General features: G+C 46.1%; 1 protein-coding gene across 2 annotated transcripts in view; it reads right to left on the bottom strand.

The window, feature by feature from the left end:
- WSCD2 (WSC domain containing 2) overlaps positions 1 to 12,006 on the bottom strand; it is a 606,696-nt gene that overhangs the window by 132,711 nt on the left and 461,979 nt on the right. For both annotated transcript variants that reach the window (XM_073562054.1, XM_073562051.1), the window contains one exon: positions 10,424 to 10,545. In XM_073562054.1, the coding sequence (XP_073418155.1) occupies positions 10,424 to 10,545 (122 nt within the window). The remainder of the gene's footprint in view (positions 1 to 10,423; positions 10,546 to 12,006) is intronic.

Here is a 12,006-nt window from a genome sequence, read left to right on the forward strand (position 1 = left end):
CCTCTGCTAAAGAGAAATGAATATTCACTATATTCCATCTCCATGGAGGGTAATGAATATTCATTTCTTTTTGGCATCCTGGTATGATTGGCCCCATCCCTGTCCTGGTATTGTTATGGAAATATATATGTACTTCAAATAGATCTCACTTGCCTGCTATAGGCTATATACTCATGCTCTCTGCTATAGGCTATATACTGCTATATACTCAGATATACTGCACACAGATGCATATTCACAGTTAGAACCTTGTAAAATGACCTACTGCCCCCCCATGAGAGAGTCTGGGGAGCAGATGGTATCTTATGATAGCATTGTCTTGTGATATTTGTCCCAGACATAGAAAGAGGAAGTTTAGGCCAGATGTGCCAGCCGATATCAGAACATTGCTGACATTGTAAGACAAAGAGCAGTATATCATCTGATGCTTAAGTCACCTTAGGTCGACGCCCATATATGTTTATGCATTAAAACTGACCAATTAGCTAAGAAGTAAAGCCTCTATGTTAATGAGTAGCCACTCCTTTCTGTACAACTGATAAAACCAAGTATATTCAATAAACTTCCAGAGTTTTGCTGGGAGGTATTGCTGCCACCCAAGTCTGGCGTCTTTCCTTCTTTGAGCGCTCAGTAAGACTCTGTCTAATTTGGGCAGGCCACAGTACGCACAGGGGTAAATTTACCCAACTATAAATTTCCACATCAATTTGGCGCACCAACGCTGAGGGCTTTGGACGAAACACACAGGGACCCATCTGACCGGAAAGGCGGGGGTGCCGTTACGGGCCTGGCACATGGAGGCTGCAGCTCCATAAGTAAGGTAAGAAAATTCTGTCATCTTGCCTGAATGTCCCGTGTCCAGCCCGGGTCCGAACCCCTAGCCGGTCAGGTGTGGTCACCACCGTATCCCAGGTAAAGTGTAAAAAGTCCACCCTTATCCAAACCCTGGGATAAGCTAAGTGTCTACTGTGGTTCTGTGTGTCTCAGGCTAATTTCACACTTGCTTTTTTTGCAGCACGCTTTTCCCGCAAAAAAACGCATTGAAAAAACGCATACAAACGCATACAAATGCTGCGTTTTTTTCAAGCATTTTTATGAGCATGCATGAAAAAAACGCAGCGTTTTTATGCGTTTGTATGCGTTTTTAGTGCGTTTTTACCGCGTTTGTGTTTTTTTCCAACATTAGGTGGCCCCTCACACTAACCCAAACCATGACTTTACTAACCCTAACCCTGACCCTAACCCTGACCCTAACCCTAACCCTAACCCTAACCCTGACCCTAACCCTGAGCCTAACCCTAACCCTGACCCTAACCCTGACCCTGACCCTAACCCTAACCCTTAACCAAACCATACTAACCCTAACCCTAACCCTGACCCTAACCCTAACCCTTAACCAAACCATACTAACCCTAACCCTAAACCCTAGCTAACCCTAACCCTAGCCCTAAACCCCCTTAACTAACCCTAACTCTAACCCAAACCCCTAAATTCCATTGTCCAACTAATGGTAAAAAAAAAACGCATGCGCAAAAAAACGCATACATAAGCATGCCAATGCGCACATATGCGCACCCATAGACTTATAATGGGTGTCTTGCTGTAAAAAAACGCATTGCGTGCACATGCGTTTTTTTGAGGCAAGTCGGACGCCCAAAAAATGCAACAGGATGCATTTTGTGCGCCCGAGCGCATACCGCAAAAAAACGCATGCGCGGAAAAACGCATACAAACGCATGTGTATGCGCACATAAGCGCATCCCATGCAAAGTATAGGAAAAAAAACGCATGCGTTTTTTAGCGCTAAAATACCGCGAAAAAAAACGCAAGTGTGAAACCAGCCTCAGATCCGGTTGTGAGAGTTGGTGGAAAATTGTGACAGACTTGTGTGTTTATGGTTGATGATAGACCGATAACAGGGCAGTTTGACCCACTCAGATAGGTCCTCACAAATACACCTGGACACAGGGGGAGGACAGGTGAAGCCTTGCCTAGGGACAGGTGGTGGGGGCCTTACGGAGATATCACGAGGCAAATCTCACATCAAGCTATCACAACAAACACCCGTGCACAGGAAGGGACAACAGCGCCCACGCCAGGCCACGTGGTGGTGTTAGCTCAGGGGAAATATTGCGAGCCAAACCACTTGACAGGTTGCCACCAACACACCTGGTCACAGGGAAGGACAGGAGAAGACGGCCCAGGCATCAGGTGGTGGCAACATAGTGGGAGTTATCACATTACTGATACTGACGAGCCAGCCAGGGCGTCCGGTACAGCGTGTTAACATTCCCGGGTCACCAGCGCAGGGCACCCAGTGTGGTTGGCAGTTACCAGCAGCTGTTTCACATACGCGTCACAAAACAAGGGCTTTCGATCTCTCTCCCCGGACGTCTATATGTGAATTTATTGCAGGTTTCCGCAGAGATCTGAAGCAGAAAGAGTTTTGCCTTTCATTATTGTATACTTCCTCTTTTGCCTGCAGGGTGGGTCCCCTGATATACATATTTTCATATTGTTACATTTTTGATTTACACTCTGCTGTTTGCATAATTTTATCTTGCATTTTTTTGGTAGTGGTCTTTGCCTGCAGGGTTAGAAGGTTTGGGAAAGCTGGGTGCGTATAGCTCTGAGTCTGTGGGCACTTCACCCATCACCCCTCCCTCCCATTACATTGTTCTCAGATTTTGTACAGACGCAGGCAGAGAAAGAGGAAGTTGAGTGCCTGCATTCTGAATTAAGATTAATTTTCAGATTTTTATTTTCATTTTTGCAGTGTTTTACCAAGGTTTAACAACTTTTGTGTTTTTTCTTCTTTTTCCCTCCATTTTTCCATATATTTGGTTTTTGGTTTTTCTGAGTGGATTCTTTTTCAAAGTTTATATACGTTTTGACCTTATCAACTTTTTGGTTTATTATCCTTTTAAAATCTTTAAAAATTTTTCCTTTTTTCCTTTTTTATCTCTTTTAATTTTTCTTCCAAGTTTTTCTTCCTTGGTTTTTGTGACAGGTTTAGTTTTCACTTCTTTCTTTCAGTTTTGTTATAAAGAGAATTTTTACCTGCGTTGGGTTATTCACCAAATATTCCTGTTTGTTCTCTTTTAAGCAGGTCAAAAGGGATTGCAAAGTGTTTAAAGTGTTAATCACCTTTTTCAGTTTCAAAACAGACATAATACATGTTTTTTTTCCTTAAGCTGACATGATGTATTGAAAGAAAAGGGAAGTAGCTAGTAATTGCAGTCTGCATTTCTTAAAGTGGCAGAGCATTTAACGCCGCAGACGGTGATAGCAGATAGTGTGAACAAGAAAGGATTGTTTTTTTATTTTTACGTGTAGGGAAAGTGTTTCCAGCGGCATACCAATCTGAGCCGGCTGAGAAGGACTACAGGTCCAAAAATGCCCTCTGTAACGGACAATAAGGGGAAGCCATCGGCTCCCCCTCCCATCTCCACTCTTCCCTCAATCTCAGCTATTCTCACAACCTCCTCCCCTCTTTCATCTATTCCTCCTCCTATACCTCGTCCTCCCTCATCATCTCGACCTCTCCCTCCTCTATCTTCTTCACCTCCGCCTATCTCTCCTCCTATCCCTCATACTCCTCCTCCTTTTCTCTCTCCTTCCTCTCCTCCCTTTCCATCTTCATCACCAACGCCCACCTCTCATCCCTCTCAGCCACCGCACCCGTCTCCTCTTCCCTCCTCCTTGTCTTCACCATCTCCTCCACCCTTTCTTCTTCTTCTTCTTTTTTCTCACCCGCTGGCCCAGTGCCAGATCCTGACAATGGAGTGTCCCTAGTTCCACAGGGGACTCTCTCTAAAGAGACAGTTATGTCACCGGGAGAAGAAAGTGAATCACTCCCCACACATGACAACACAGGTGCCCTCCCGATACAACAGATAGCAGAAGGGAGGTGTGGGCCGTCAGACACTGCACTTGCTGAGACTGGAGATCCTATGTGCCAAACGGAGCTGCAGTCTCAGAAGGGGGGAGTGACACACAAACACAGAAAGACAATGACACAATGGTACAGTTCCTCCTCTGATGAAAATGAAGGAGGGACAGACATGCTACCTAGCGCAAGGAGGAACTCACAGACACCAAGTAGGCAGGGGCAGATAGAGCCAGAACTCTTACACTATGTGCCCTTCACCCCTAGTCAGGTGTTCAGTATTCTAAAAAACCTGCCAGACCCAGTTATGGACCCCATGCCATTTTACCGAAGCATGCAGCAGAGCCAGCAGACATATGCTGCAACCTGGAGTGATCTCTGGTCCATAATGGAGATTAAAGCAGGTGAAACACTCTGGCCAATCATGAAGGAACACTTCAAGCTTCCATCAGAATTAGATGTGCATTCCTGGGAATCAGGATCAAAGCTAATTGAACAGCTTAGAGAGTGGGCCAATGCCAGACAAGCACTCAGCCTGCATAACATGAGCCAAGCCGAGACAGAGTCTGTAGACGAGTTTCATGGCAGAGTGAGGCAAGTATTCCAAATTTTAGGCTTCACTATTCATGATCAGATACACGGACAGATGTTGGCACAGGCCTTTGTGCATGGACTAAGAGAACCAATCAAGAAACTACTGATAGTGGCCAGGCCTGAGTACAGGACAATAGCAGTAGATGTCCTGCTTACAGTAGCCAGAAGAATTGAGTCCCTCCCAGGAGTACGGAGGGCAGGCCCTCCCGTGATGGCCACTGACGTGGAGGAGCAACCACCCTGCAGAGACAGAAGACCTGTCAGGTGTTTCAACTGTGGCAACTTTGGCCATTTCTGGAACCAGTGCACAGCACCCCGGCAACCCAGGTCATCACGCAGAGGAGTAGGCCAAGAAAGAAACACAGAAGACAATGTAGAACCCTGTCCATAGGACAGAGGCAAGCCAGGTCCGCCAGACGTCACACCCCTGACATGTGAAACCCCATCAGCGGACCCAATACCTCAAATCACTGGGGGCTGTCATATCTTTCCTTGTGGACACTGGTGCAGCCAGAAGTGAAAATCCCCGACCCCACCAGTCTATCAGAACACTCTGTCTTGTATGGGGATTTAAGGCCAAGACAGACATTCCCCAGCTTGCAAGCCCCTGAGCATGTGGACACAGCCAAGACACTCCATCCTGTTCCAGTTTACGGTGGAGACCTGCCCACCCCACCTGATGAGCGCAGACCTACTGCAGGAACTGAAGGTGACCAAAGTGTCCCATGAAGATGTGACCTTGACCTCTTCTCCACCTCAGACCCAAGAAGAATCAATCATGCTGGTGGCCCTACAAGAGCCAAGTCTACAACCCCGGACGCTCCGAAGGCCCAGCATCCGTAGCTCATCACCCAGAGCTAAACTGCCTCTGACCAACTGGAGGTCTAAGTGGAACTGCTGTTCAAAAAACAGCATAAGAAAACTCTCAACCCAGAGAGACTACACCCGCTTCGTGAAATGGCTGCACTGCTTCCGGCTCCAGTGCCAGAGGATCATCTTGGACAAGATTCTGAAGGGGCTCCCCGAGGTCAATCCAGGCCCTGGACCAGAAGACAGCCACTCAGCTTCTCCAATTGGTTAACAAGATGCTGACCCGAGATCAAGCTGGGTGAAAGGAACTGCTGCTGACTGGTGAAGAAGACGCCCCGGCAAAAAAGACCCCCTGTGAGAGCAAGAAAAGCTCAGCTGAAGGTCACCTCTGACGCAGAGGACCTCAGCAAATGGCTGGTTCCCTGCCAGCCCTGTGCCAGGAGATGGGAGTCACCTATGGCACTGTGAAGCGCAAGGCCAGCTTGAGCCGCCTCACCCACGGGAATCATCATGCGGTCCCAGCTTCTCTTGATCAAAAGGAAGACTGTGAAAGGAGAACCAGACCAGATTGAATGGTGTATAACCTGAGGACGGTGAGCGAAGCAACCGTGTTTGAAACCCCAGTTGTGCCAGATCTGCACACCCTGCTGACAAACGTGCCAGTCACAGCAACGGTGCTCACGGCAATGGATCTGCCCGAGATTCCCTCAATGTTCCCCCTCACCTGGACGACCGGTTCCTGAAAGCGCACAAGGGGGGTGCGGAACAAATGGACAGTAAGGCCCAAGAGGGCCCGGAACAGCCTTTCACAGCTCGCCAGAGCATTGCCCTCCGTCCCCACCAACTGGATTGCAGAGCATGCAGAAGTCATCGACACCGCTACCCGCACAGCGTTTTCCATGCCTCCTCTACACTGCCTGACGGAGCATCAATGTAAGTTCTGCAAAAACAGAGTCCAGTGGCGTCAAAAGCAAGTTCCCGAAGACACCGTATCGCCCACTGGACGAAACACTTGACAGATGACTGGAGGGCCGCGGAGGAGAAGATGGCTCCCTCAACAACTCCGAAGATGCAGGGCCTCCTTGGTCTAGTCTCTTACTGCAGAACTTGGATCCCTGGTGCTCCAGGCTTAATGCAGCCTCTGTACAATTGCATCAACGCATTGAACCCTTCATCTCGTACAGGAAACTGAGTACGAGAAGCCATCCCGTCCTGACCAAAACGGAAAAAGAAGGACCAAGATGGAGACGGTCATGCTACTGGCCAGGCTTAAAACAGACCCACGGAGGAAAACCAGGTCCAGAGGCCTCTAGACTACCTCTCAGCCGGCCTGGATCCAGTTGCAAGGAGGGGGCCCTCCTGCATGAAAACAATACCCGCTCTCCACCACTCTTCAGTGCTCTCAGCCGTTACCTGTCTCTACTCCCACTCCCAAGGGGGGATACGGATACGGACCCTCAGATGAAAAATCAGGAAGATACCGTACATGGCTCCAGTCTTGCAAACGATGAAGGAAAGTTCCACATGGGATGTGCAGCGACCAGCAATCAAGATATTCTATGGTCCAGAGGGTTGTCAGCCCAAGAGCCCAAGAAGCGGAGCTGATAGAGCTGACAAAAGACCTGCCAGATTGCGAAGAACAAAAGCTTCCAGGTACTCGCATGACATGGCACCTGACTTCGGACCCATCTGGGCTGCAAGAAACTTCATCACAGCAAGCGGATCGACCGTGAAGCACCATGGAGCCATCAGAGACCTGCTGGATGCTCTTCAACTACTAAAAGTGGTGGCAGTGCTGAAGGCCAAGGCACACGGAAAGCTGAACACAGTAGAGACACGGGGCATCAACAGCAGACGTGGCAGCCAAAGAAGCAGCCAGAGGAAGACTTGACGATTGAAGACGAGAAAACCTGGCAAACAGAAGTCAATGAGAAAACCGTTGAAGATGCCATCTCTGAATTGGACAGAAGTGCTGCCTCCTCCTCCACCTCCTCCTCCACCAGCCAACAAGCTGAATCACTTCCACGACGAAGACTCTGACGTGGATATGAATTCTGAGGCAGATGAATGGTGCCCACCTTTACCAGAAAGGACGTATTTGATGGAGAACATTCCAGAAGATTGTCCTCCACCACCCTCTCGTGGGGAAGCTTCTCCTCCAGCACAGTCCTACGATTGGCAGTCCACGGCAACACTCCCCGAGACGAGCTGCATGAGTCCGAAGGCATCCCAAGGCTACGACAGTTTGACCTTCCCCCTCATCCCCGGAGAATACCGGCTGGACTGGTACCAATGCAAAGAGTCCCAAGTCCTCCTCTGATGCAGTCTAACCCAAGTCTTCATACAGAGGGAGGCGCGGACATAGACGGAACCACAGCTAAAATCCCACAATCAGCTCAGAGAATGTCAATTACCACAACCCAGTCACTAAACCTGACAAAATGACTTCCTGAAAACCTGTACAAGAAGTAACAGGATCAGACTCGGAAGGAGGAGAAGAAAAGCTGGATGCTGAAGGCCAAAAGCACTGGGCTCCAAGAAACCGTCTACCTCAAAATGTCTACCTCAAGACAGACCTAGTCTACCTCAAACTGTCTACCTCAAAACGTCTACCTCAAGACAGACCCAGTCTATCTCAAAGTGTGTATCCTACGGTGGTTCAATGGGCACATGGCCCCCACACAGAATTGAGGGCACAGATGAATGACCTGATTGGACTCAACTCACACCAAAACAGCGAAGATTCCCGGCAGCTGTTCGGCCACTGACAAATTTAACATCGGACAAGCGGGAAAAGTTCCCCCACATTGTCTGGCCTGAAGATTTCCCAGTAAGGAACCAGTTGGCGAAGACTACTGCAAAGAAGCTACTCTCAAAAATAGTGTGCAGATATGGGGTTTCCAGAAGCAATAGCAAGTGATCAGGGACCCGCATACACAGCAAACCTAACACAAGAGACCTGATCAGCAGTAGGGTCAGACTTAGGCCTACACAGCTACTCACCATCCCACACCATAGACTAGGTGGGACACTTAAGAGCAGCATGCTAAAAATTTGCCCAAGAGACAGACAAACCCTGGCATTAGACACTCCCGTAGGCTCAGGAAAAAGCTGTCACCAATATGAGACTTTATTTGTGTCCAAACCCATTTTAGGGGTATTCTTCGCTTAGCAGTTGACTATGCAATATGATACTTTGTCTGCATGTGTAAATGAATTTATCAAAAATTTTGCTAATGTCCATTCTCGAGTTTCTCTCCTTCATTGCCAGGTCCAGATTCGGTGCCTTGTATACACGTCCTGAAGTCAGGAGACTGAGTGTAGGTGGAGAAAGTCCACAAAGAGAACCACTCAATCCCAGATCCGATGGCCCTTCTCCAAGTGCTGATGCCACCGACCTTGAGGGAAACCCCACCTGGATCCACGCATCGCATTGCAGGAAAAGGCCTTCATACCAGAAGATACACCTGAGCTGGAATGATGCTGTGGATGACCTCCCTGACTGAATAAATTACCTACCTGACGGAGAATACACATGCACTGACTGCTTAGACTGCTAACTAAGAGACTTTGATTACATTGCACCACACCCCCTTTAGGGACAGATCTCCTGACCGCCCATTAGCAAAAGTCTGTACAGAGGAGGATGTATGCACTAGGCATATGTCAGTCCACTGGCAGCATAAAAGAGTTGCAGCGCTTTGGGCCAGGAGCAGGATTTTAGGGCAAGTGTTATCTAAGGGGGGATTGTTATGGAAATATATATGTAATTCATATAGATCTCACTTCCCTGCTATAGGCTATATACTCATGCTCTCTGCTATAGGCTATATACTGCTATATACTCAGATATACTGCACACAGATGCATATTCACAGTTAGAACCTTGTAAAATGACCTACTGCCCCCCCATGAGAGAGTCTGGGGAGCAGATGGTATCTTATGATAGCATTGTCTTGTGATATTTGTCCCAGACATAGAAAGAGGAAGTTTAGGCCAGATGTGCCAGCCGATATCAGAACATTGCTGACATTGTAAGACAAAGAGCAGTATATCATCTGATGCTTAAGTCACCTTAGGTCGACGCCCATATATGTTTATGCATTAAAACTGACCAATTAGCTAAGAAGTAAAGCCTCTATGTTAATGAGTAGCCACTCCTTTCTGTACAACTGATAAAACCAAGTATATTCAATAAACTTCCAGAGTTTTGCTGGGAGGTATTGCTGCCACCCAAGTCTGGCATCTTTCCTTCTTTGAGCGCTCAGTAAGACTCTGTCTAATTTGGGAAGGCCACAGTACGCACAGGGGTAAATTTACCCAACTATAAATTTCCACATCAGTATGACTGGTCCCATCCTTATCCAGGTATGATTGGCTCCATCCTTATCCTGGAAAAGATTAAAAAAAACATTACACTTACCTTCCTCCGCTCCCTCACAGTGTCCTGCTCCTTTGCCAGCAGCTGCTTAATGCTTGTAAGCAGGTGCGTCTTATGGTCCGGTGCATCTTATAGTCTGAAAAATACGGTACTACCTGCAGCTGCTAACTTCCAGTCATCAGGGCGATGCAGTCATTGCTCGCTCTACAGAGAACCTACTGTAATCACTCCCTGACACATTAACTTTCTGCTCTACACATAAAAGCTGCAGAGCAGACTGCCAAACATTGTGCAGTGGTTACAGGGCATACTCTGAATACTCAGCGATATCGGTAACTAGCCTCAATGACTAGAAGCAAATGGCTGCATGGAGCAACTCATTTTCTCCTCGTAATGGGGCTGCTTTGGTAAGCCATATAGACATGAGTTAAACACTATTTACCCACAGATTACCACTATGTCTTCAAGTACATAGTATTTTGGAGCTCATAGGTTCCCTTTAATAAGTATCCAAAATTAAATGGTGGTATTAACTTACATAAGGAGTAATGTAAATTGAAAGTAGAGAGCCCGCAGGAACAGTCAACTGACTATTTTGAATATACAGATTATGAACTATTTGGTCTTTTGTATATTCGTTAAGAAAAAGCAAAAAATATACTGAATTAGTTATAGTATTTTAGTACTAATTATAGGACATCCAAACTGAAGGTGGATTTTAAATAAATGTAAAATAAAAATACACTAACCTTTTCGGTGCAGAAATCAACACATTTGTCCACAGACATATTTAACATAATGTGGCTCACTGGGATAGCAAGAGATATATTCTCTGGTCGTCGGAAACATCCACGAAATATGGCACTGCCATCTGTAATCAACAATGCATAATAAAGAAAAAAAATCAGAATCAGAAATGATACAAAGATTTGTCTTATTTGTCTTAGGAGCTTAGTGATAGGTAAAGTGTCTTAGTTATGGGTAAAACTGACCAAAATATAGTTAACTCAAAATAATACATATGGAGTTGTAGGTGTTTTTGTCTTATTCTATCTACAGATACGAATGGTTACAAAGCTAAGTGGTTCAACAATCAGACTGTAGCAAAGAGTGATATATGGTGGGTATGTGGGGACCTGAGGCTAAGGGCCCGGTTGCCGACAAACTGGGTTGGCAGCTGTGCATTAGCCCAGGTACTCATGTCATTCCAAATAATTTCAGCAGAAGAGATAAAAAGGTGTAAAATGAATGATGATACTCTACGCAGAAATAAAAGGTCGACACCTGCTGGGTCTTTTGATCCAAAAATCTACATAGACAGCATAGGGGTTCTTAGAGGGGTTCCAGACGAGCACAAAGCTAGGAACCAGACTAATAGGCTGTGAACCAGACACTATGTGAATAGCGCCCTATGCGTGCCTTCATTGTGCAATTGCATACTAGGCAGTCACCCCCACCATGAATGGGTAGTGGCTGTTGATCCAGTATTTCGCACCTGTGCTGCTAACATCTTGCTATAAGGGCTGGCTGCATCCTGTAGTGCATTTGTTCTAAGATCTGGGCAGGTAAGCAGTGCTGCCTTTTTTTCTGCTGTTTAATCAGAATTTTTGGAGGGTTTTAGCCTTCTTTTGTGGCTTTGCCATTAGTTCAAATTTTTAGCACTCATCTCCTTGAAAACCCGACATTTCATCAGCTGCGCACAGTAAAATCACATGCGTTTAAGTGCTGTATGTATAACAACTAAAATCAAGCTAAATTTTTGTCAACTCTGACACATGGTAAGGTTTTAATTTTAGACAGTATAGGGCAGTCCTGTTCAGAGTCATCTTGTCGACAGTGGGACGGCTTTTATGCTATTTTTGATCAAAAACAGTATTACTAAGAACTCTGTGTTATTTAAATGCACTTTTGCTTTTTATTTATTTAGTTACAGCAGGATTTTTGCTCATTTTGTCTCTTGTAGGTTTTGTGTGTTTTATGGCTAATGTGAACATGCGTTTACGTGCTGCATGTATACCAACTCAAACCAAGCCAGTAAAATCACAGCATAACAAGTCAGAAAAGAATATATATAAACACATACTGTAGGAAAGATCCATATACAGATGTCAGTGACATATATAATTAGTCCAGTACATTTGTAGATTACTGTACATGTATTTAATTAATAAATACATTTCTGAAAAATTTCCCCTGACAATTTATTAACCAGAAGAGGGAAAGTGGACAGTTGGGACAGATTTTTATAGCATGGGCAGGGAGAAATACCCATGTAGCTTTCCAGGCTATTTATATCCCCTCACAGCTGTATACTTATCCTTTACTGGTTATT

Source organism: Dendrobates tinctorius, unplaced genomic scaffold (genome assembly GCF_039654945.1).
Source record: "Dendrobates tinctorius isolate UK_male_01 unplaced genomic scaffold, ASM3965494v1 ptg000003l, whole genome shotgun sequence".
NCBI classification, from domain to species: Eukaryota; Metazoa; Chordata; class Amphibia; order Anura; family Dendrobatidae; genus Dendrobates; species Dendrobates tinctorius.